The sequence below is a fragment of the Phyllobates terribilis genome, unplaced genomic scaffold, assembly GCF_046119375.1.
Source record: "Phyllobates terribilis strain yellow unplaced genomic scaffold, ASM4611937v1 Scaffold_1__5_contigs__length_1240528914, whole genome shotgun sequence".
NCBI classification, from domain to species: Eukaryota; Metazoa; Chordata; class Amphibia; order Anura; family Dendrobatidae; genus Phyllobates; species Phyllobates terribilis.
The window spans coordinates 1,100,235,375-1,100,262,528 of NW_027362761.1; the positions used below are offsets into that span (position 1 = coordinate 1,100,235,375).

Genomic DNA, 27,154 nt, shown 5'->3' on the forward strand with positions numbered 1-27,154 from the left:
CCCGAACACTATGGGGGTGGCTCAACACTAGTATCAACCCATCCAATCCAATCAGGCAAAGAAATCAAACCATAGATGTCCATATATTAAGTTACAGTATGCGTAACAATGAGAATGTTGTGTACACGCTTACAGAAATTTATTTAATACTTCATACAAAAGCCTTTATTGGTGATGACAGCTTCAAGACACCTCCTTTATGGAGAAACTAGTCACATGCATTGCTTATTTGGACCATTTTTCCACACAAACACTCTTCACATCCTGAAGGTTCTGCAGGTACCTTCTATGAACTCTGACCTTTAGTTCCTTTCATAAATGTTCCATTGGATTCAGCTCAGGTGATTGGCTGGGCTATTCTAGCAGCTTTATTTTTTTTCTCTAAAACCAATTGAGAGTTTCCAGGACTGTATGTTTGGGATCATTGTCTTGCTGAAATGTCCACCCTTGTTTTTTCCTCATCATCCTGGTAGATATAAGCATATTTTTATCAAAAATATCACAATAAATTTGTCCATTGATCCTTCCTTCAATCATTTGAAGTTTGTCAGTGCTATATGCTGAAAAACAGCCAAACACCATGAAGTTCCCACCTCCAAACCTCACTGTTGGTATGGTGACTTAACATGGTGGGTATTATGGCATCCAAAGAGTTCAATTTTGGTCTATATTATTCCAGTATTTCCCCAGGCTTGTCTAAATGTTTTTGAGCAAACTTTAAATGATCTTGCACATGGTTTTTGTTCAGCAATAGAGTTTTTTTTGGTGAGCATGCATACAGCCCATGGAAATTGAGTGCAGTGGTTATTGTTTTCTTTGAAACAATTGTACCTGCTGATTCCAGGTCACCTTGTCGCGGTTGATGGGCACACATGAATTGGCCAATTTATACACTAAGAACCTTCGTTTTTTGTAAGTACATTTTGCTGAGCAAAAATACAGTTTATATTCAACAATTTCATTGTTATTATGTATTGTAATGCAGCGACTTGCTGGCATTATGGTAATGGTCCTTGATGTGTTTTACCTGACCATGTACCTTCCCCCTCAGGTGACTGGTCACATGACTGTGACGTAGCACAGGTCCTGCGCGCACAGAATGTCTGTCTGATCACATGACTGTGACATCAGCAAGGTCCTGTCAGTATGTGTGTGTGTGTGCACGGGATGCATATATAAACCCTGCTTGATGGGAGACATGTGTGTTCTGTGAGAGAGGCGTAAGGCCTGTTCCCGTGTGTGTGGGACACCGACCGTGTGAGGCCTAGTGAGGCCGAGTGAAGCCTGGTGCCTGAAAGGTCGAGACTGGATCCTGTGTGGATGTCAGTGGCCTTTGAGGGAACGACGGCTGGAGACCCCTACCTGGGAAGCCGCAAAGCCACAGTGGTGGCAAGCCTAATGGACTGCAGCAGCTAAACCCGGCAAAGGTAATACCCTGTGTTATATGGACATTAATATGGACATTGCTATGTTATTACCTTGCTGAAGGCTGTACCTGGAGCAAGTGGGCCGGTCTGCCACTTGGCTCGTGAACATTATATATATATATATATATATATATATATATATATATATATATGTGTGTCGGCGTGCCACTGAGTTGGACCCGATGAACTGTGGTTTATGAAGTGCAATAAACTACAGCGTTGTGAAATACCGGAAGGACATTGCTGGTGTGCTTTGATTTACCCGGTGCAGCGAGTATCCCCCAGTATGATGACTAGCGCTGCCTTACAGTATCTTGACCCTTACTGAGTGCTGCTGCGCTTTCTTTTTGTATATTGTGCAGTTACGGCAGCTGGCACTAGTTCACACTTAGGAGGTGCTAGTCAGGTTTTTCTATTATATCTATCTATTTGTCTGTCTATCTTTTTACAGTATTATCTTTTTTAGTGACTCAAAGTCCTCAAATACATCTTTATAACTGATTGCAAAAGAGCAGAGAACTTTTGTTGTTTCATTTGTTTTTCTTTCTCTAACTCCTCGTGTTTTCAGCTAAACAACTCTATCTAAAATCCTGCTCCAATTGTACTCTGCAACTTACAATTCCAGATATCAATTTCTTTTATGACTCATAATTTCCTATACTACATTACAGAAAATGATTATTTTCATGGCCTTCTAAAGCGAGCTGAAAATAATACCAAACTGTTCTTTACCCACAACAATTTGAAGACACTTGAACAGGCTTACTCATCTCTATTTAAAGAGCATCTTCACTAAAACCATTATGTATTGTCAAAGGGGAAATCTTCAAGCCTTGTGTCGGAGAGCTATTTGGGCAGATGTCCTATGCAGAGTAGTCTAAGAGAACAAAGGGATAAAGTCACGGCGAGATTAGAAAAAATATGTGACATGTTGAGCACAATTTTAACAAGAGTCATACGTCTTAAATATTACATATATATCTCTCTTGCAAAACAATGCACACTTGTCCAAACCGAGTGTACATATTTACTTCAATAGGAAGAATGAAATCAGCCATGCCAAGAGCCCAATATCTGCTATCAAAGGACTGTTGGGAGGTTCTACACACATTCATATTTTTGCCGATCCCATGTAACCAGTATATGCATCCTAACCGCCGGCATCTACTGCACCTGTTTATTAACTTGGCATGATGTTGTGTGTGCATCTTGTTGCAACTATATCACTCGTGCAAGGCTGGCTAATCAAAAGAACAGTCAGTGATGCAGGTAAGATGCAGTGTACAGGGCTCTTGTCCAAGGTTTTACAAATCGATTTACTCATCTCTAGTATATGCTGTTAATGTTTTGCTTGTCCTTGCTTGATTTATAGAAATTCCATTTTTAAAGTTATCTCTGCCCATTCCTGGAAGTACAACTGAACTTTAAACTGTATTTTAAAGGAAACCTATCAGCAGATACATACTGCCAAAACCGAGAGCAGCATGTATCAACCACCAGCTGTAGTATCCCAGCCATGTATGTTTGTCTCTGAAATGCTGTGGTGTATCAGAGAAAACATACTTTTAATACTCACCGAGGACCAAACTGTCCTGCGATCTAGTCATACAGGTGGGTCCTCCGTGCCCGCTGACAGTGAATGACAATCCTCTGTCTATGTGGCAGAGGTTTGCAACTCACTGTCATCAAGTGGGGAGAAGCTACTGGGGACCCACCTGTACGACTAGTGCACAGTGCGGCTCGGTCCCTGGCAGTTCAGAGACACACATATATGGCTGTGATCGTACTGCCATTGGCTGATACATGCTTCCCACGGTTTGTGCATAATGTATCAGCTGACAGGTTCTCTTTAAGTTTACATTTCATTCTTTTTTAAGGAGTAGAAAAGCAACTAGAAAAAAAGACCTGAATACTGGAGGAAAACCTACCCAGAGTTTACAAAAGGGTGAGTTACTACGTTTGTATACTAAAAAGTGATGCATATAGATGTGACACGTTCTAACTTCACACACATGCTACAATGCAGCAAGATGTCTTGATGCAGAAAACTGTAATTCGATAACTTACTTGACAGATTGATTGAGTTATACTTTTATATATTTAGATTTGACTCACTTACATAGCACCATTAATTCCACAGTGCTTTACAGACATCAGCAGTTTTCTCCATCAATTTACTTTTCTGCATAACTAATTTATGGTGGTTTAAAATATGAGTAATACACTGAAAAGGACACCAAAAACATCACTGTAAAGAGGGCATAGATGTGTTAAAATTAGCTTCATCTGTGTTTCCATTTTGTTTTTTCATGTATGTCTTAAAGCAGTTTTCCCAAAATTGTATGTTATAGGACATCGGACTGGGAACAACTTAATGGCTGCTAGGGTCAGAACACTGGTACCCCCAGATAGCCATAGAATAGGGTGTGTAACCCAGAGACTGCTTAAGAAAGCAGAGTACAGCATACAGCTACAGTGACTTGCGAAAGTATTCACCCTACTTGGCTTTTTTCGTGTTTTGCCACCTCACAACACCTCACAACTGGAATTTTACTTTTTTTTTGAGGGTTTGCATCAGCTCATGAAAAGTACATGCCTACAACTGTGATCATTTGGTTTTCTTTTTAGTGTGAAGCAAACAACAAATTGGACAAAATTACTGAAACTTAAGTGTGCATAACTGTTCACCCACCTCTATGGAGTGTATGGCTTCTTGTGGTCACATAGACAGATACTCCAGTCTCAGCTTGGATATTTTTTTATAACCCAACCCTGACTTGTACTTCTCAAGAACTTTGTCCCTGACTTGTTTGGAGATCTCCGTGGTCTTCATGGTGTTGTTTGGTTAGTGGTGCCTCTTACATACTGACAGACCATGTGACACTTAGATTGCACACAGGGGGACTTCCTTTCATTAAGCATGTGACTTATGAAGGAAACTGCTTGCCCCAGAAATTTTTAGGGGCTTCATCGCAAAAGGGGTGAATACATATGAAAATGCCAATTTTTATTTATTTGAACCCATAAATTTAATTTATGTCAATATTTTTCTTACTTCTCCAACTTAGACTACTTAGTGCTGATGCATCGCACACAAATTGTATTACGAAAATATTTAAACACAGGTTGTAATGTAAAAAAATAGATAAAAAGCCAAAGGGGAGAATAATTTTGCAAGCCACCGCATTTCTGGCAATCTCATTTACAATGACTTGAGCGCAGACCTGAAAAGACATTTGCAACACTGTATCCAACCCCTTTCCAGCTCCTTAACACAAAACCAGCCTTAGTATTGTCAAATTAACTTCACCATAGAAATAGATGGTAACTGGTAGTAGCCAAAAGCTCATTTAATATCGCAGTACACTTACAGACTTTTCATGTTTAAAGAAAATAAAATAAAACAAAAATCATACATCTTTGCCATTTGTAATCATAAAGACCGTATGTGCAGAACACGAGCGATGAGCTCTGACATCGTTTCACTATTCTAAATCATCATTAAAATGGTTGTTGTATTCTCTGGCTAGGCAATTATGAAGGCTATGATAATATCTCCTGATTGGCTGCACTATATCATGCGATGTGATCATGCAATGTGTTAAGCTGCAGTGCATTATGGGGAAGCCCACACAATTGCGTCTTGAGTCATTTTAGCCTTCTACGGCTGATGAAAACAAGTGTAAAAAGTCAGTAGGCATTATCTTGTTGATTTGCTCAAATCAAATTGCAAATTGTTTGAATTCACCAGGATCTCTATTAGTTTCATAAAACTCAACTCAAATTCTAATCAAAACCCAAAATTTGAACTTTTACAGTAAAATTGTTACACTGATTTAAGCATGTTAAATATTCAGGATATAGAAAGAGGCAAATCAGTCAATAAATATCATTTAGAAAACAGAAATAGTTTTAATTAGGAATATTGTGTCAAGTTTGTTTAATGAGGATGAGAAGAGGTTCCAGGTAGAGTAAACATTGGTTTCGCCATCATAAAAGATTTGGGGAATTATTATGTTATTGTGGTTTAAAGTCTGTAAATATTCAGTGATATTAAATGTACCATGAGTGTGACTGTTTATTTCACTTAATTAATGCAGAACAATCTGGGGGTGAAAACATTCCTCCTATCTCGCCATATGAAGAGACATTCTTTTTCAGACATTCAGAGAACACAAAGGTATGTGAAATCATATACGTCAATGCAAATGAGCTACAATAATAGAATCCTTGCAAACAATTCTTCTCTGCTTTAGAAAATGTAATTACAAACTAATGTAGGTAATTAAAATTGCTACAGATTGGAGGCAAAATCTAGGAAAAATAAGAAAGCAAATCAAATAATTCTATTAAAAAGGAAATTACATGATAAAAGTAATATATTTTATTTATAGTTTATTGTTTAAAGTGAAAGTATGGGAAAATACTAATGCCATAAAAAATCTAAGACCCTATTTTTCTAGTATTCAGGTTTTTTTTGCCTCATGTCTTGATAGATAGGTTGCGGGAGTAAAGACTAATTGTAATTGGAGTCCTTTTCAGGACTAGGTTACATCAGTTCCTATCAGTTTTTGCCAGGCAGGTCTGTGCCAGTGCTGTGCAAGTTTTTTTCACAGCATTTGGCTGAATCTAGCAAAGCTAATCCTTTTTGGCCTATTGCAGAGTGTGTTAGTCAGTGAAGTAGCCTATCTGTGTTGCAAGAAATACCACCTGTGTATAGAATACCAATTTTTTTACTGCACCTAGTGAAGTAAAATCTTTTGGGCATAGCATCATTCTATTAGTCCATCTATACTGACCTCCATCAGGTTGCAAAATGAATATAATTTTTTTCTGCATCTAGCTCTGAAAAAATATTGGGCTTCTAGCTGTGTGTGGGACTTGTTCTATTAATCCATCTATACAGACCTCCATCAGGTTGCAAACTGAATATATTTTTTTCTGCATCTACCTCTGAAAAAATATTGGGCTTCTAGCTGAGTGTGGGACTTGTTGTATTAGTCCATCTATACTGACCTCCATCAGGTTGCAAATTAAAAATAATTTTTATCTGCATCTACAGTACCTCTGAAAAAATATTTGGGCTTCTAGCTGTGTGTGGGACTTGTTCTATTAGTCCATCTATACTGACCTCCATCAGGTTGCAAATTGAATATAATTTTTATCTGCATCTAGCTCTGAAAAAATATTTGGCCTTCTAGCAGTGTGTGGGACTTTCTCTATTAGTCCATCTATACTGACCTCCATCAGGTTGCAAATTAAAAATAATTTTTATCTGCATCTACCTCTGAAAAAATATTTGGGCTTCTAGCTGTGTGTGGGACTTGTTCTATTAATCCATATTTACAGACCTCCATCAGGTTGCAAACTGAATATATTTTTTTCTGCATCTACCTCTGAAAAAATATTGGGCTTCTAGCTGTGTGTGGGACTTGTTGTATTAGTCCATCTATACTGACCTCCATCAGGTTGCAAACTGAATATATTTTTTTCTGCATCTACCTCTGAAAAAATATTGGGCTTCTAGCTGTGTGTGGGACTTGTTCTATTAATCCATCTATGCAGACCTCCATCAGGTTGCAAACTGAATATATTTTTTTCTGCATCTACCTCTGAAAAAATATGTGGCCTTCTAGCAGTGTGTGGGACTTTCTCTATTAGTCCATCTATACTGACCTCCATCAGGTTGCAAACTGAATATAATTTTTTTCTGCATCTAGCTCTGAAAAAATATTTGGCTTTCTAGCAGTGTGTGGGACTTTCTCTATTAGTCCATCTATACTGACCTCCATCAGGTTGCAAATTCAAAATAATTTTTTGTCTGCATCTAGCTCTGAAAAAATATTGGGCTTCTAGCTGTGTGTGGGACTTGTTGTATTAGTCCATCTATACTGACCTCCATCAGGTTGCAAATTAAAAATAATTTTTATCTGCATCTACAGTACCTCTGAAAAAATATTTGGGCTTCTAGCTGTGTGTGGGACTTGTTCTATTAGTCCATCTATACTGACCTCCATCAGGTTGCAAATTGAATATAATTTTTATCTGCATCTAGCTCTGAAAAAATATTTGGCCTTCTAGCAGTGTGTGGGACTTTCTCTATTAGTCCATCTATACTGACCTCCATCAAGTTGCAAATTAAAAATAATTTTTATCTGCATCTACCTCTGAAAAAATATTTGGGCTTCTAGCTGTGTGTGGGACTTGTTCTATTAATCCATCTATACAGACCTCCATCAGGTTGCAAACTGAATATATTTTTTTCTGCATCTACCTCTGAAAAAATATTGGGCTTCTAGCTGTGTGTGGGACTTGTTGTATTAGTCCATCTATACTGACCACCATCAGGTTGCAAACTGAATATATTTTTTTCTGCATCTACCTCTGAAAAAATATTGGGCTTCTAGCTGTGTGTGGGACTTGTTCTATTAATCCATCTATACAGACCTCCATCAGGTTGCAAATTGAATATATTTTTTTCTGCATCTACCTCTGAAAAAATATTGGGCTTCTAGCTGTGTGTGGGACTTGTTCTATTAATCCATCTATACAGACCTCCATCAGGTTGCAAACTGAATATATTTTTTTCTGCATCTACCTCTGAAAAAATATTGGGCTTCTAGCTGTGTGTGGGACTTGTTCTATTAATCCATCTATACAGACCTCCATCAGGTTGCAAACTGAATATATTTTTTTCTGCATCTACCTCTGAAAAAATATTGGGCTTCTAGCTGTGTGTGCGACTTGTTCTATTAATCCATCTATACAGACCTCCATCAGGTTGCAAACTGAATATATTTTTTTCTGCATCTACCTCTGAAAAAATATTGGGCTTCTAGCTGTGTGTGGGACTTGTTCTATTAATCCATCTATACAGACCTCCATCAGGTTGCAAACTGAATATATTTTTTTCTGCATCTACCTCTGAAAAAATATTGGGCTTCTAGCTGTGTGTGGGACTTGTTCTATTAATCCATCTATACAGACCTCCATCAGGTTCCAAACTGAATATATTTTTTTCTGCATCTACCTCTGAAAAAATATTGGGCTTCTAGCTGTGTGTGCGACTTGTTCTATTAATCCATCTATACAGACCTCCATCAGGTTGCAAACTGAATATATTTTTTTCTGCATCTACCTCTGAAAAAATATTGGGCTTCTAGCTGTGTGTGGGACTTGTTGGATTAGTCCATCTATACTGTCCTCCATCAGGTTGCAAACTGAATATATTTTTTTCTGCATCTACCTCTGAAAAAATATTGGGCCTTCTAGCAGTGTGTGGGACTTTCTCTATTAGTCCATCTATACTGACCTCCATCAGGTTGCAAATTCAAAATAATTTTTTGTCTGCATCTAGCTCTGAAAAAATATTGGGCTTCTAGCTGTGTGTGGGATTTGTTGTATTAGTCCATCTATACTGACCTCCATCAGGTTGCAAATTAAAAATAATTTTTATCTGCATCTACAGTACCTCTGAAAAAATATTTTGGCTTCTAGCTGTGTGTGGGACTTGTTCTATTAGTCCATCTATACTGACCTCCATCAGGTTGCAAATTGAATATAACTTTTATCTGCATCTAGCTCTGAAAAAATATTTGGCCTTCTAGCAGTGTGTGGGACTTTCTCTATTAGTCCATCTATACTGACCTCCATCAGGTTGCAAATTGAATATAATTTTTATCTGCATCTAGCTCTGAAAAAATATTTGGCCTTCTAGCAGTGTGTGGGACTTTCTCTATTAGTCCATCTATACTGACTAGAGATGAGCGTTGTTCTACTCGAACTGTTCGCCAATCTCAAATTCGAGCTGTTTTGGGCTTTGTTCGAGCCGTTCGGCGAACACGAACAATTTGAGAAAAATTCGGCTGTTCGAGGTTATGTTCGATAACTGTTCGTGCACCAAAATCATAACTGGATTTTTTCTCAGTAAAGATGAAAATTAATGTTAATACGCAGTTTGAGTGTACAGCGGGGTGGGGGGAGGGGCAGGGGATGGATCTCTGCAGGAACAATGAAGATCTCCATTTTTTTTTTCTCTTTCCCGCACTTACAGTGGGGAGGTGCAATCTGTCAGCCTATCAGCAGCGCACACACGGAGCGAAGTGCTTTTTTTCACACAAGCAAGGGCATGTGTCATTGGCAGTGTATGTCACATGTCCTTGCCCTATAAGACCAAGCCATTTTCCCCGTCGCCACCATTTTCTCACTGCTGCAGCTGCGTGTTAGACGGCACCGCTGTTGCTGTGTGCGCTATACCTTGTTAATTTCAAGCCAATTTTCGCACAAATCTACAGATAGCTTGGGAGTAGGGAAAAGTTGTGATTGCAGTCCTTTTAAGGACTAGGTTACAGCATTTCCTACGACTTTTATCAGGCAGGTCTGTGCTCTTAAATAGATAGATTGTGGGAGTAAAGACTAATTGTAATTGGAGTCCTTTTCAGGACTAGGTTACATCAGTTCCTATCAGTTTTTGCCAGGCAGGTCTGTGCCAGTGCTGTGCAAGTTTTTTTCACAGCATTTGGCTGAATCTAGCAAAGCTAATCCTTTTTGGCCTATTGCAGAGTGTGTTAGTCAGTGGAGTAGCCTATCTGTGTTGCAAGATATACCACCTGTGTATAGAATACCAATTTTTTTACTGCACCTAGTGAAGTAAAATCTTTTGGGCATAGCATCATTCTATTAGTCCATCTATACTGACCTCCATCAGGTTGCAAATTGAATATAATTTTTTTCTGCATCTAGCTCTGAAAAAATATTGGGCTTCTAGCTGTGTGTGGGACTTGTTGTATTAGTCCATCTATACTGACCTCCATCAGGTTGCAAACTGCATATATTTTTTTCTTCATCTACCTCTGAAAAAATATTGGGCTTCCAGCTGTGTGTGGGACTTGTTCTATTAATCCATCTATACAGACCTCCATCAGGTTGCAAACTGAATATATTTTTTTCTGCATCTACCTCTGAAAAAATATTGGGCTTCTAGCTGTGTGTGGGACTTGTTGTATTAGTCCATCTATACTGACCTCCATCAGGTTGCAAACTGCAGATATTTTTTTCTTCATCTACCTCTGAAAAAATATTGGGCTTCTAGCTGTGTGTGGGACTTGTTCTATTAATCCATCTATACAGACCTCCATCAGGTTGCAAACTGAATATATTTTTTTCTGCATCTAGCTCTGAAAAAATATTGGGCTTCTAGCTGTGTGTGGGACTTGTTCTATTAATCCATCTATACAGACCTCCATCAGGTTGCAAACTGAATATATTTTTTTCTGCATCTACCTCTGAAAAAATATTGAGCTTCTAGCTGTGTGTGGGAATTGTTCTATTAATCCATCTATACAGACCTCCATCAGGTTGCAAACTGAATATATTTTTTTCTGCATCTACCTCTGAAAAAATATTTGGCTTCTAGCTGTGTGTGGGACTTGTTGTATTAGTCCATCTATACTGACCTCCATCAGGTTGCAAACTGAATATATTTTTTTCTGCATCTACCTCTGAAAGAATATTGGGCTTCTAGCTGTGTGTGGGACTTGTTCTATTAATCCATCTATACAGACCTCCATCAGGTTGCAAACTGAATATATTTTTTTCTGCATCTACCTCTGAAAAAATATTGGGCTTCTAGCTGTGTGTGGGACTTGTTGTTTTAGTCCATCTATACTGACCTCCATCAGGTTGCAAATTGAATATAATTTTTTTCTGCATCTAACCCAGCCAATAGTTTTGGCCTAATAGCACAGTTTGGCCACTCAGCTCTGCTCGGTTCCCATCCATTGTTTTTTTGTGCAAACAACTCCAGAGTTGTTAATTAGTTAACCACCAAAATGAGTGGAAAAAGGCCTGCTGCTGGTGGAAAGGGGAATAGGCGTGTTGGGAAGGGGAAAAAAGGTTGTGTCCGTGGGGTAGGTGTTAAAGCAACAGTAACATCTGCAGAAGAAAGACCATCTTCCAGCCAAACTAAAATGTCTACTTCTTTTAGCGGACAATGTGATAAGATCCCTTTCTTACGGCCACGCCAATCGCTACAAATTCCAGATGAGGCACAAAAACAGCAGGTGCTTCAACGCATATCAAGTGCTCCTTTAAGTGGGCTCTCCTCCACATCAACTTCAACATCACAAATACTCCAGTCCTCAAAGGTGTCACCCCAATCGCACTTGCTTGCTCACAGCTCCCAAATCTCCAGCTGCCCGTCTGAGTATGAGGTAGAACAGATGGTTGAGTCTGCAGAGCTGTTTACTCATACTATAGCCTGGGAATCAGAGGTCGACTCCAGCGCTTCTGTGAATCCAGACGAGGAAATGATCTGCACTGATGCCCAGAATCTTTATGAGTCGGATCCAGGACCAGACGCAGAAGGTTCTGACCATAATGTAGACCCTCATTCCCAAACTGTAACTCCTGTTGGTGGAGACAATGAGGAAGACGATGATAAGACTCAAATACCTGATTGGAGCGACAACTTTAGTTTTTTGTCAGGGCAGGAACAGGTTGGCTCTGAGGACGACGGGTGTGATAACGCACAGGGTGATGATGATGAGGATGGAGATCCCACTTACTGTCAACCCACAGTCAGCCAAGAGATGAGGTCAGCAGAGGAGGTGGAGGAAGATGCTAGTGACGACGAGGTCAGGTTGCGCCTTCCTGGACAGAGACGTAGTACTGGAAGCACGTCAACAACTGCATCCTCAAACACAACTCTGCCTCTCACCACAAGTCGTGGTGGCTCTTCAGGTCGCATGGGTGCTAAGCCTTGCATAGCCTGGGCATTTTTTCAGATCGATAAAGATGACCCAACTCGTGTTATCTGTAACATTTGTCAGCAAAAGCTAAGTAGAGGCCAAAAAATACATAGTTTGAGTACTTCATGCATGAACCGGCACATGGACATGAAGCATAAGTTGCAGTGGGAAGCTCAGTGTGCTACAATGCGGCCTAGCCGGCCGGGCCAACCACCGTCTGCCATATCTTGTGCATCCGCGGCCTCTTCATCCTCTGTGACTGGGGGGACAGCAGTCACACCTGTTTTGAGGCGCAGACCTGCCACCTCTTTACCCGCAACAGCCAGCGTGATTGGCAGGTCATCATTTTCTTTGGAGGTGATAACACCTGCTGGTGTTGAGCGCTGTCCGACATCGATAGCACCACCTTTGGATCAAGGCAACCTAACATGTCCACCTGCATCTTCCTCACAGACCGACAGTTTGCCGGGGACACCCTTATCAACCCCGTCTAAGGACAATAGCCAGCCCTCGGTCCCTCAGATGTGGACAAGTAAAAGACCATTTCCTCCTAGCCATGAGAAAGCTAAGAGGTTGAATTTCACCATCTGCAAGTTCTTGGCTACAGAAATGCTGCCTTTCCGCCTGGTGGACACAGAGGATTTTCGAGACCTTATGTCCGTCGCAGTGCCCCAGTACCAGATGCCCAGTCGGCACTACTTCTCAAAGAAAGGTGTGCCTGCGCTCCACCAGCATGTCGCACACAACATCTCCGCTTCTTTGAGAAACTCTGTGTGTGACAGGGTGCATTTCACCACAGACACTTGGACGAGTAGGCATGGACAGGGGCGTTACATGTCGCTGACTGGGCACTGGGTAACTATGGTGACAGCAGGACAAGGGGCTGCTGTCCAAGTCTTGCCGTCCCCACGAGTTGTGCGTCAATCCTCTTTATGTCAAAGTTCCTCCACTGCTTCTGCCTCCTCATCCTCCTCTCGGTCTTCCACCTGCACCCAAAGCCTGTCTGGTCATGCCACAAGCTTTCTAACTGCGCAGAAGGGATCCTGCACACCTCCTTACTATGCTGGCAGTAGGGCTCAACGTCATCAGGCGGTTTTTACATTGAAATGTCTGGGAAATGTGAGTCACACAGCTGAGGAGTTGTGGTCAGCTCTGGAGAACCAATTTCATGAATGGTTGTCTCCACTGGACCTGAAACCAGGGAAGGCCGTGTGCGACAATGCTGCAAACCTGGGTGCGGCCCCTCGCCGGGGCAATGTCACACACGTGCCTTGTATGGCTCACGTGTTGAACCTGGTTGTCCAGCAATTTTTAGCCCACTATGCCAGACTAGATGGCCTTCTGCAGAGGGCACGGTCGCTGTGTGCTCACTTTCGCCGTTCGCATCCCGCAGCTCAGCGACTTACATCTCTACAGAAGTCGTTGGGCCTGCCACTTCACCGGCTAAAATGCGATGTGCCTACCCCGTGGAATTCAATTCTGCACATGTTGCAGCGACTGTGGCAGCACTGACAAGCCCTGGTGCAATACGTTCTGACGTATAGCCTGGGCCAACGAGATCCAGAGGTGGGGCAAATCACGCTGGAGGAGTGGTCTCAGATCAGGGACCTATGCACCCTTCTGCACAGTTTTGAAATGGCGACGAAGATGTTTAGTGTTGACGATGCCATTATCAGCATGACTATTCCGGTGATTTACATGCTGGAGCACATGTTAAACAGAATTCGGAGTCAGGTGGTGGCACAAGAGGAGGTGGAGGAAGTAGAGGAGGAGGAGTTGTATGCGGAAGGGCTAACATCTGCAAGGTCCAGACGGTCGGCAGCACCAAGGCGGCAGGCATGTGAGAGTGGGGGAGATGGTTTTACCAGGGCGCATGGTAGCAGCCAAACTAGTGAGGAAGGTGCAGGAGCCCAGGAAGAAGTGGAGGATGAACTGATGGAAGACTCATCAGATGAGGGAGACCTTGATCACATTTCTGTTGTGCGAGGTTGGGGGGAGAGGACAGAGGAAGGAAGCATGATTGTTACCTCGCCACCAACACAACAGGGACTTGGTGCTCCTGGATGCGCAACACACATGAGTGCCTTCTTGCTGCACTACCTGCAACATGACCCTCGAATTGTGAGAATTAGAAATAATCCTGACTACTGGGTTGCCACACTGTTAGATCCCCGGTACAAAAGTAAATTTGCAGAAATTATTCCTGCCATAGAAAGGGATGCACGCATGCAGGAGTATCAGCAGAGACTGTTGCAGAATCTTACATGTGCTTTTCAACAAAATACCAGTGGTGCACGTAGTGAATCTCACAGTTCCAACTTGCCAACCGTGGGACCGTCAAGTGTTCAGCACTCAAACCGTAACAGAACCACAGTATCTGCTGGTAACATCAATTTTGCGGAATCATTTCACCACTTTTTTAGCCCATCCTTTGCAAGGCCACAGGAGACAAGAAGTCTGACACATAGTCAACGCCTAGAGACGATGGTACAGGAGTATCTCCAAGTAAACATTGAAGCCACGACTGTGTCACTGGACCCTTGCTCTTTTTGGGCTTCCAATCTGGATAAATGGCCGGAGCTAGCCACTTACGCCTTGGAGGTCTTGTCATGCCCCGCAACCAGCGTTCTGTCTGAACGTGTGTTCAGCGCTGCTGGTGGTGTGCTGACAGATAAGCGCACGCGGCTCTCCACTGATAATGTAGACAGACTCACGTTCATAAAGATGAACAAATCATGGATCCGAAACGACTTTTCTACCCCTGTGTCATCCTGGGGAGAGTAAAAGCTTGATGATTGGTTAAAATCACCCTACCAACCGTTTTAAGCTTTCAAATTACTAATCATGTTTATCTGTATCTTGGCTGGAAAATAATTTGGGCTTTGTAGCAGTGTGCAGCACTGATTCTATTAGGCCATCTATAATAAGCTCCACCAGATTTAAAATTACTAATCATGTTTATCTGTATCTTGACTGGAAAATAATTTGGGCTTTGTAGCAGTGTGCAGCACTGATTCTATTAGGCCATCTATAATAAGCTCCACCAGATTTAAAATTACTAATCATGTTTATCTGTATCTTGACTGTAAAATAATTTGGGCTTTGTAGCAGTGTGCAGCACTGATCCTATTAGGCCATCTATACTAAAGCTTCACCAGATTTAAAATTAATAATAATTTTTAGCTGCATCTAGCCCGGAAAATAATTTTGGGGCTCCGAGATGCGCAAGACACATAAGTGCCTTCTTGCTGCACTACCTGCAGCATGACCCTCATATTGTCAGAATTCGAAGTAATCATGACTACTGGGTTGCCACACTCTTAGATCCCCCAAACTTTTTGATCAACCTTTTCATTTTAATAAAGACCAAAAAAATGGTCATTTTTGAAATTATAAGCGTTAGCAGGTTGTTAGAAACTGAAATCAAACAGTTTTCAACTCAAAACTTTATTCTAGGTGATGTTACATTTTCACATAGGACCCCTTGTTCGAAAGGAGCTTCTGAACTCTCTCGTCCATTGAATTTGTCAGGTTTTGGATGGTTTCTGCTTCAATTGTTTTGCATGAGGACAGAATACCCTCCCAGAGCTGTTGCTTAGATGTGAACTGCCTCCCGCCATCATAGACACTCCTTTTAATGATGCTCCAAAGGTTCTGAATGGGGTAGAGGTCAGGGGAGCATGGGGGTCACACCATAAGTTTGTCCCCTTTTATGCCCATATCAGCCAGAGATGCAGATGTTTTATGTGCAGCATGAGATGGTGCATTATCATGCAGAAAAATGATCTTGCTGTGAAATACACGGTTCTTCTTCTTGAACCATGGCAGGAAGTGCTGTTTGAGAAAATCCACATACATTATGGAGTTCATCTTTAGCGCCTTCAGGGATCCTAAAGGGGCCGACAATCTCTCTCCCCATGATTCCAGCCCAAAACATTACTCCACCTCCTCCTTGTTGGCGCTGTAGCCGTGTTTGCGTGGGGAGTCCATCAACCAGCCATCCTCCACTCCATCCATCTGGACCATCGAGCGCTGCACGGCACTCATCCGTGAACAAAACAGTTTTGAAATCAGTCTTCATGTAATGTTTGGCCCACTGGAGCCGTTTCTGCTTGTGTGAAGTGGATAGAGGAGGTCGACAGGATGGCGTATGCACAGCTGCAAACCTCTGAAGGACCCTGCATCTTGTTGTTCGGGGGACGTTGGAGGCACAAGCAGCTTCAAAAACTTGTCTGCTGCTATGACAAGGCTTTTTTGCCGCTGCTCTTTCAACCTGACGTAATTGCCTGTAGGAAAGAGTCCTCAATTTGCCCTTATCAGCACGCACACGTGTGTACTGTGAATCAGCTACATACTTCTTGATTGCCAAGACACTTCATCCTGATCATCGCACAATGTTGATTGTAGTCATGCCTTGACCTAAACACTCCACAATTTGTTGCTTCTCAGCAGCCGACACATCCTTTTTCTTTCCCATTTTGGCAGAAAATGTAGGCTGCTTAATAATGTGAGACAGCCTTCTTAAGTAGTCTTGCCTTTCATTGGACACACCTGCCAAACTAATTAGCACAGGTGTCTGCAATTGCTTACAGTGATATAAAGAGCCCTGACACACATCACCATCAATGAGTTTAACTGACAAACAAACAAATTCTTCCCTTATCACTCCTAAACACTTTTTGCATAATAATTTGGAACACAGTGTACATGTGCTTTTCCACAAAACACCAGTGGTTCACGTAGTGAATCTTACAGTTCTAACTTGCCAACCGTGGTCTGTATGGAGTTGTTCAATAAAGGGCCCAAAATTAAGATAACATAGATGGGAGAGGTCTCTATGAATAGGAATTCCTAAGTATTTGATACCCTGTGAGGGCCAGGCAAAGGGAAAGTTGGACTGGATGGAATCCTATATGGATTTGGGGAGGGAGACATCGAGGGCCTCAGACTTCGCTGCATTGATTTTAAAATTTGACCATGTAACAAAGTGATCTATTTCAGCCATAACAGCATGGATGGATATATGTGATTGAGTGATATATACTAGGACATCATCAGCAAATAGAGAGCACTTGTACTCGGTGCCTCCCACCTCAATCCACCTAATATTGGGGTTATGGCGAATTGATGAGAGCAGGTGCTCCGTCAGTAGGATGTATCAGAGAGGGGAAAGAGAACATCCCTGCCTTGTCCCATTGGTGATTGTGAAAGGTGATGAAAATGTTCTGACGCGCCCCCTGGGCCTTGGGACACCCGGAGCCGGACCCTTTTTGGTGGATGCTGGTGGTTGTAGTCTCCGTGGCGGCATCCCGGTTCCGTGGCTCAGGGCGGTCAAACCAGTGGCGGAACTATTTATGTGGTTTTGATGTTTAAATGTCCGACTACGCCACCCGTGGATTGCGGTCAGAGTGAACCGCCGCTCCAGGGCAGACCGCTGAGGCTGGTGTTGTGGGTGCAGAAGAGCGTAGCATAACTCCCCACGGGAGGAGTATAGCCTCAGGGCAGTGTATGCGGAGGATGGGGGTGATGGTGCAGGGCAGCAGCAGTAATGACACGGAGTCAGTGATGCAGTCCAGGGCCTTGACTCACAGTTCTTATTATCCAGACCACGTCTGCAGGTAACGGCTGCCCACGTCGTACTGTGCTCACCAGGTGAGGGGCTCAGACAACTCCCAGATAACTTTGGAGTGCTTCACAGGACCCCCTTTGTGTGTCCTTTGTCTGGCCTTTCTTACCAACCCTTCTGTCCGGCTGCCTCGGGCCTCCTCTTGGTAAACTTGGCGCCAGTTTCCCTGACCCTATGTGCTGCCTTCCTAGCGGGTGTAGCGAGGGGCTGCACCACATAAAATGTCACAGCCTCCTGTTTCTAGCTGAGGGTCGTTTCCTGCCTCCACTAGTTTCGGGGACCGGTCTCCCCCTTTGGCCTGACCCCTCCACGCAGGTGGATTCGGGCGTGCGGTGGCGACTCGCCCGTCCGCACCCCTGAGATCCCTTCGTTCCTCGTTCCTGGAGCCTTCTCCGCTCCTCTTCCTTCCTTCTCCCTCTTCCAGGCCTGGGCCTCTGTTACTAGGCCCGCCTCCGGAGCAGAGCTCATTCAGAGCCCCTGCTCCCTGCCACTTCTGCTCAGACTTCTCTGCACTGAACTAAGATGGTGCCCACCTTTTATACTCCCTTCTCAATGCACCCAGGAACTGCTTCCTCCCTGCTCCTGCACTACAGGGTTCCCCTTCCTCAGTGTTCCCTCCCCCCACTCCAGCCAGGGACAGGGACTGTCGTGCCCATCTCAGGGGCATATTGGTCGCCCTGCCCCACGGCAATGTGGTGTAATGCATGCAGGTGTCGGGTCCTGATCCACACTACATCCTTACCTGAGAGTGGGATATCACACCTCTGGGTGAGGTGCAATACCTCTGTAGCAACCGAGCCCTCAGGGTGCTACAGTTCCATTTATCTTCAGCCTAGGTGACGTATTGCGATACAGGGCCGTGATTTTGGCTATAAAAGGGTCCCCTAGACCCCTACCCCAAGCTTTTTAAGAGAATCATATATGGCGTGCCAGGAGACTCTATGGAATGCTTTCTCAGCATCCAACGAGAGTATCTAATTACAAATTTTTAACTGCATCTAGCCCAGGAAATACTTTGTGCCTAGTAGCAGGGTCTGCTAGTCAGCGGATTATCCCGGCTGTTAAGCAAGCTACACCACCTGTAGTTTGGACACTTCATTTTTTCAAAGGAAATGCTTCGGGACCACGGGATACTCAGTGAAGAGCATCAGGAGGCACCCCAAGGCATAGGGGCTCGGACTGGCAGTAGGATGCCTTGTGGTGGACAGCCGAGCTCGATCCTTGTAAAAGCTTTTTAACTGCAGCAGCTTTAGTGGACGCTACTGGAGCTGGAATTACGCGGCTGCTGGCATGAGACTTGCCCTCCAATAGATCCATGTAAATGGATTTAAAGTGTATTTATTCAAATTAGAGAGACAATTTAAATTAAAAAGCTTAGAGCTGCCTCCACCACAGGGGGGCTCGCTCGACCCACCAGCGGACAGGCACCAGTATTGGGAGAGGGGGGCTGGCCGTCAGGGTTCACCGCGGCTCTGGCACAAACCCGGCGACACGGAGGTGGCACGGGCAGGAGCGGACTGAACGTGTCGGCTTCTCACTTTTTGGATTTTAGAAGGGCATGACATGCCTATATCTGTGTCTCCCCCTCCTTTTACTCCTCCACCTCTTTTCTTTTCGCATGACTATATGTACTTGTCACTTTTCCATGTGTTAGTTGTGTCTTCTGAGCAGTTTGTCAGCTTTTGGACACCTTTGAAGGTGTTTTCTATGTGTTTCTATGTGTTTTTGTTTGCCTGCCATTGGTTTTAACGGTGTTCGAAGGTGTTCGACGAACAGTTCGACGAACAGTTCGGCGAACACACGGGTGTTCGACGAACCGAACCGAACTCGAACACTACGGGGGTGGCTCAACACTAATACTGACCTCCATCAGGTTGCAAATTAAAAATAATTTTTATCTGCATCTACCTCTGAAAAAATATTTGGGCTTCTAGCAGTGTGTGGGACTCATTGTATTAGGCCATCTATACCAAGCTCCACCAGCTTTGAAATTAATAATAATTTTTAGCTGCATCTAGCCCTGAAAATAATTTTTCCCAATAGTGGTAGCAATAGAAATATGGGGCGCGCACCTGGCTAACAAAAATATACGCTTCATAACACAAAACACCAGCCTAGCGCACTGCATTAATAAGATGGCATCATCGTCTCTCCCAGTGCTAGGCCTACTACGCAGGCTAGTATTCCTGTGCCTAAAACACAATGTATGGGTCCGCGCTAGCCACTATGCTGAGGGGTATAAAGCTGCTGCTAACGCTTTATAACAATTCAATTGGCAGATTTTCACAGAGCTCTTCCACAACGCCCACCCATCGGGCAACAGTTGCCCACCCTCCCTATGGGATCTAGTGGCGAATAGTTGATGCCAATAATCAGAGCGTCAGTTGCCCCGTCAACGTGGCAAGCATACGGTAAGGCATGGGAAGAGTGGACACGACTAGTAGCAGGCAGACGGGTTGACCAATGTGAACAAGCCAGATCACAAGTCACCATAGAATTTCTCCACCAGCTAATGATGAGGGGCATATCAGGGGCGTCAGCGCAGCGGTGTCTGACCGGAGTAGCATTTCACTTCCAACTACTGAATTGGGGAGATGTGACAAAGATTCATCATCAGACAATCCATAAAAGGGTGGAAAAGGGGTCAGCCAAGTCAGGAATGTAGACATCCCGTCCCGTGTCACTAAAACTGATTTCTCACATCTTATCCCTAACACCATTAACATGACACTCACAATTTGAAGCAACACTAATGTCTACTGCATTTGTGATCGCCTTCTTCGGGGCGCTATGTATAAGCGAATTAGTCCCTCAATCCAAAATTACCATCAGTGGACGCTTATTACACCAGGAAGTAGTCATAGCCAATAATGCAATACGTGTACGCATACACCAATCGAAAACGGTTCCAGCGGGCAGGGGTACTTGGGTACTTCTAAAACCCACAAACGGTACACTGAGTCGGGTAACAATAGTAAAAACAGATCTAACCATCAGATCACAAAGTAATTTCTTCGTATCACACATTGATGGAACGCCATTATCAAGATACCTGTTCCAAGCTATATTTAATAAATGCATAACATTGGCAGGGAACCACCCCAAAGATTACGGGACACACTCATTCCGCATAGGTGCGGCCACGGAAGCAGCAAGAGCAGGACTGTCAGAAACGGAAGTTCAGAGGATAGGGAGATGGCGATCCACGTGTTTGGCGAGATACATAGGACCGGACTTGATATCCTAACGTGGTTTGTTTCTTTTACAGGTGACGCTAAGCCAACAGTGTGAGTGATAGGCCACTCGTATATATATTGGGCACAAAAAAGGGCGAAAGTCCGCCCAGGCGGGAGGAAATTAGAGTTTCATAACACATATTTTAACTGGAGAGGTATTAGAGGCCTGCTATGGCCACAGGTACTAATGGAGGTAATCAAGGTAGGGAGAGAGGCAAGAGGTCCGGTCATCTTAGTTATACAGGCCGGGGGAAACAACCTACGTCATCACAAGAGCGCATAACTAATGGCAATAATGAAACTAGACACTGAGCGCTTCAGAGAATTTTTCACAAAATTAGCTATAGTATGGTCAGAGATTGTGCCGATAGCGGTATGGCAAGGTGCGCGAGACATCACGGCCATCGAATGGACAAGGCGGGTAATAAATATTCGGATGGCAAAATTTAGAAGAGACAGAGGCGGTGTAGTGATACGACACCGACAACTGGAAGGAGATAAAGCAGGCCTCATACGGCCCGACGGTGTTCACTTAATAGATATTGGACAGGACATATTCCTGTCAGGACTCCAGGACGGAGTGGAACAAGCGTTAAGAGTGATGGGTGGGGGTCAGAGTCCTGCATACGAGTACGCTGGATTCTCCGTGGCCTGGAAATAGAAAGGACATGTCGGAGAGTTACACTTGTTGGCCAACTTGCCGGAGTGGGGACCCAGGGCATGCTGCAACAAGCTGAATTATTTTAGAAATAAAATGCCTTTCTAATGGAATGAGTATAAAGAATTAATAAAGCTGTGACCGATCCTCACCCATCCAGTTGTAAGAGTTACATTATTGGGTTGTCCATGAAAGGGGGGCGGTAGGGGGGCTGAGCATCTGGGTTTGGTTGGGGGTCCCCACAGTCTGCCTAGGCTAGATTAATTTAAAAATTCTTATTAGATACACAGGCGGTGCAGCTTGCTTCGCAGCTGGGCTACTACGCCCAAAGTATTGCCTAGGCTAGATGCAGTTAAAAATTCTACGCTGACTAGCAGACACTGAAGATTTGGAGCAGACCTCTGAGTAAACAGCTCTTCAGACTCAACCATCTGTGTTACCCCAAGCCATAGTGTATGTAGTTTCTTACAGTTAAAAGGGGGGGGTGCGACCCAACCCACCTGGAATTGACGATGCCAACGTCACGTAAGACACAGCAAGGGGACTCCCAAAATTGTGGCACAGACACCACTTAACCCTAGAACGCATACCTGTGGCCTTGCAGGCCCGCCCAGTTAATTGTTTTCTATTTTCTGCAAGATTGCTTTAGTTAGAATTTTGAAACTCTAGGTATTCTTCATGTATATAGTTGTTTGTCATTTGAGTTTGAGTTATTCCATGTTATTTGCACACGGGCCTAAAGGGCCCCAGGTATGTGAAAGTGTAGATTTTTATGGTCATGCGTTCTAGGGTTAAGTGGCATCAATTGCCCCACTGTTGCTTAAAACGGTTGGTGAGGTGATTTTACCAAATCCCCAAGCTTTTAGTCTCCCAAGGATGACACAGGGGTAGAAATGTCCTTGCGAATCCATGATTTGTTCATCTTTATGAACGTGAGTCTGTCTACATTCTCAGTGGACAGCCGCTTGCGCTTATCTGTCAGCACACCACCAGCAGCGCTGAACACACGTTCAGAGAGAACGCTGGCTGCATGGCATGACAAGATCTCCAAGGCGTGAGTGGCGAGCTCCGGCGATTTTTCAAGATTGGAATACCAAAATGAGCAAGGGTCCAGTGACACAGTCATGGCTTCGATGTTCACTTGGAGATTCTCCTGTACCATCCTCTCTAGGCATTGACTATGTGTCAGACTTCTTGTCTCCTGTGGCCTTGCAAAGGATGGTCTAAAAAAGTGGTGAAACGATTCCACAAAATTGCTGTTACCAGCAGATACTGTGTTACTGTTACTGTTTGAGTGATGAAGACTCGACAGTCCCACCGTTGGCAAGTTAGAACTGTGAGATTCACTACGTGCACCACTGGTGTTTTGTGAAAAAGCACATGTAAGATTCTGCAACAGATACTCCTGCATTCGTCAATACCTTTTAATGGCAGGAATTATTTCGGCAAATATACTTTTGTACCGGGGATCTAAGAGTGTGACAACCCAGTAGTCGGGATTACTTCGAATTCTGACATTCCGGGGGTCATGTTGCAGGTAGTGCAGCAAGAAGGCACTCATGTGTCTTGCGCATCAAGAAGGACCAAGTCCTTGTTGTGTTGGTAGCGAGGTAAGAATCATGCTTCCTTCCTCTGCCCTCTCCCTCCAACCTCGCACAACAGAAATGTGATCAAGGTCTCCCTCATCTGATGAGTCTTCCATGCCCATTGCCAGTTCGTCCTCCACTTCTTCCTCGGCTCCTGCACCTTCCTCAACAGTTTGGCTGCTACCATGCGCCCTGGTTAATCCCTCTCCCCCACCCTCCCTTGCCTGCCGCCTTGGTGCTGCCAACCGTCTAGACCTTGGAGATGTTATCCCTTCCGCATACGACTCCTCCTCTACTTCCTCCACCTCCTCTTGGCCCACCACCTGACTCCGAATTCTGTTTAACATGTGCTCCAGCATGTAAATCACCTTAATAGTCATGCTGATAATGGCATCATCAGCACTAAACATCTTCGTCGCCATTTCAAGACTGTGCAGAAGGGTGCATAGGTCCCTGATCTGAGACCACTCCTCCAGCGTGATTTGCCCCACCTCTGGATCTCGTTGGCACAGGCTATACGTCAGAACGTATTGCACCAGGGCTTGTCAGTGCTGCCATAGTCGCTGCAACATGTGCAGAGTTGAATTCCACCGTGTCGGCACATCGCATTTCAGCCGGTGAACTGGCAGGCCCAACGACTTCTGTAGAGATGTAAGTCGTTGAACTGCGGGATGCGAACGGCGGAAGTGAGCACACAGCGACCGTGCACTCTGCAGAAGGCCATCTAGTCCGGGATAGTGGGCTAAAAATTGCTGGACAACCAGGTTCAACACGTGAGCCATACAAGGCACGTGTGTGACATTGCCCCGGCGAAGTGCCGCACCCAGGTTTGCAGCATTGTCGCACATGGCCTTCCCTGGTTGCAGGTCCAGTGGAGACAACCTTTCATGAAACTGGGTCTCCAGAGCTGACCAAAACTCCTCAGCTGTGTGACTCACATTTCCCAGACATTTCAAAGTAAACACTGATGCGTTGAGCCCTGCAGCCAGCATAGTAAGGAGGTGTGCAGGATTCCTTCTGCGCAGTTAGAAAGCAGGTGGCATTACCAGACAGGCTTTGGGTGCAGGTGGAGGACCGAGAGGAGGTTGAGGAGGCAGAAGCAGTGGAGGAAGTTCGACATAAAGAGGATTAACACACAACTCGTGGGGACGGTAAGACTTGGACAGCAGCCCCTTGTCCTGCTGTCACCATAGTTACCCAGTGCCCAGTCAGCGACATGTAACGCCCTGTCCATGCCTTCTCGTCCAAGTGTCTGTGGTGAAGTGCACCCTGTCACACACAGAGTTTCTCAAAGAAGCGGTGATGTTGTGTGCGACATGCTAGTGGAGCGCAGGCACACCTTTCTTTGAGAAGTAGTGCCGACTGGGCATCTGGTACTGGGGCACTGTGACGGACATAAGGTCTTGAAAATCCTCTGTGTCCTCCAGGTGGAAAGGCAGCATTTCTGTAGCCAACAGCTTGCAGATGGTGAAATTCAACCTCTTAGCTTTCTCATGGCTAGGAGGAAATGGTCTTTTACTTTTCCACATCTGAGGGACCGAGGGCTGGCTGTTGTGCTTAGATGGTGTTGAGTAGGGTGTCCCCGGCAACTGCCGGTCTGTGAGGAAGATGCAGGCGGACATGTTAGGTTGCCTTGATCCAAAGGTGGTGCTCTCGATGTCGGAGAGCGCTCAACACTAGCAGGTGTTTCCACTTCCCAATGAACTGACGACCTGCCAATCACACTGGCTGTTGCGGGTAAAGAGGTGGCAGGTCTGCGTCCAAAAACATATGTGACTGCTGTCCCCCCAGTCACAGAGGATGAAGAGGCTGCGGATGCACAAGATGGGGCAGACGGTGGTTGGCCCAGCCGGCTAGGCCGCATTTTAGCACAGTGAGCTTCCCACTGCAACTTATGCTTCATATCCATGTGACGGTACATGCATGAAGTACTCAAACTATGTATTTTTTGGCCTCTACTTAGCTTTTGCTGACAAATATTACAGATAACACGAGTTGGGTCATCCTTAACGATCTGAATAAATGCCCAGGCTATGCAAGGCTTAGAGCCCATGTGACCTGAAGAGCCACTACGACTTGTGGTCAGAGGCAGAGTTGTGGTTGAGGATGCAGTTGTTGACGTGCTTCCAGTACTCCGTCTCTGTTCAGTAAGGCGCAACCTAACCTCGTCGTCAATAGCATCTGTGATGCCCCGCTGCGCTTGGTATCACAGATCCTACAAGAGTGCATTGATGGAATCCTCCACAAGAGGCCCCCATAAACATTCACACATCTCCACCTTCCACCTCAGACCAGCAGAGGGATCCCGTTAGGGATATAAATAGGGAAGGTGGAGCTAGGCAGTTCAGTTCCTCTGAAGAGTTCCTGCAGTAGAGAAGCCTAAGAGAGGTCAGTCTGCAGTAGAGCTCAGTCTAGTCTAGAGAACGCAGTTAATAGTTCAGCAGTGGAGCACGAGGCTCCTGCTTTCTAGATTCAGGGAGCCCAGATAGAGCTTAAGGTGTGCCGGTGCCGTAAGATCAGTGAAGCGCGGCAAGCTGCCGTTAGTGTGTATAGCCTAGTGAGGGCCCGAGTAGGCCGAAGGCGAGTGGCGAGTTAGTACATAAGGGGCAGAGGAGCTTAACCAGCTCACCCCGAAGAATTTACCGGACACAGGATCCGAGCTTACCGGTATCTCTATGACCCAGTAAGGCATAACCGGAATCCCTGGAGAACTACAAGTCCCAGGATCGCTAAGGTGCTGATATGTAACAGAGCCAGGAGACGCTTAGGCCCCGCATACTGGGAGCGTGAACTCCAAGAGAAGGCCCTACCACAAGGTCAGCCAGCGCAGGACAGAGACAAAGATAGGCCTAGCTCCAGGCAGGTCAGAAACTTACTACGCAGAGGCAAGAAACAGGAGGCCCTACACCCGCTCATTGGGGAGGATCCTGATATGCACCCTTCACCCTACAGTGCTCCGGGATGTGCCTGAATTTCCACCAGTAAAAGGTACTGAAGTGACTACCGTGTCCGTTCCCGTTCTTGCTCTGACCCAGCTGGGTCTCGCCTGTCCTGCATTCCCCCTGCATACGCTGCCCTGAGACCTAGCTCCACCTGTGGGGAGCTATACCATCGAGCTGCCTTATTACCGGCCTCAGTGGACTGCTGCAGCGCTGGTGCTTGTCACCAGATACCACAAATGGCGTCATGAGCTCTTATAAAATTAACAATTATCCACCCTTTTAAAGAGAGACCCCAGGGTACGGGCCAGGGAGCCGACCACCGCCACATCCCCAAGGCCAGTCAAATGCCCGGGTACCGAGTCATCCCCATCCCCAGGGCTAGTCACATCCTCCTCCACCTCCTCTGCTGACCTCATCGACTGTCTGACTGTGGGTTGACAGTAAGTGGGATCTCCAACCTCGTCATCATCACCCTGTGTGTTATCACACCCGTCGCCCTCAGAGCCAACCTCTTCCTGCCCTGACCGAAAAGTCAAGTTGTCGCTCCAATCAGGTATTTGAGTCTCATCATCGTCTTCATCATTGTCTCCACCAACAGGAGTTACAGTTTGGGAACAAGGGTCTACATTATGCTCAGAACCTTCTTCATCTGGTCCTGGATCCAACTTATAAAGATTCTGGGCATCGGATCAGATCATTTCCTCATCTGGATTAACAGAAGCTCTGGAGCAGACCTCCGTTTCCCAGGCTATAGTATGAGTAAACAGCTGGGCAGACTCAGCCATCTGTGTTACCCCATACTCAGACGGGCAGCTGGAGACTTGGGAGCTGTGAGGAAGCAAGTGCGATTGGGGCGACACCTCTGAGGACTGGAGTATTTGTGATGTTGAAATTGAGGTGATGGAGAGCCCACTTGAAGGAGCACTTGATA

At 44.8% G+C, this 27,154-nt stretch overlaps 1 protein-coding gene across 4 annotated transcripts in view; it reads left to right on the plus strand.

Annotated features, from left to right (window-relative positions):
* Positions 1-27,154, plus strand: part of ARAP2 (ArfGAP with RhoGAP domain, ankyrin repeat and PH domain 2) — a 593,408-nt gene that overhangs the window by 24,430 nt on the left and 541,824 nt on the right. For all 4 annotated transcript variants that reach the window (XM_073646268.1, XM_073646261.1, XM_073646254.1 and 1 more), the window contains 2 exons: positions 3,305-3,372; positions 5,528-5,607. In XM_073646268.1, the coding sequence (XP_073502369.1) occupies positions 3,305-3,372; positions 5,528-5,607 (148 nt within the window). The remainder of the gene's footprint in view (positions 1-3,304; positions 3,373-5,527; positions 5,608-27,154) is intronic.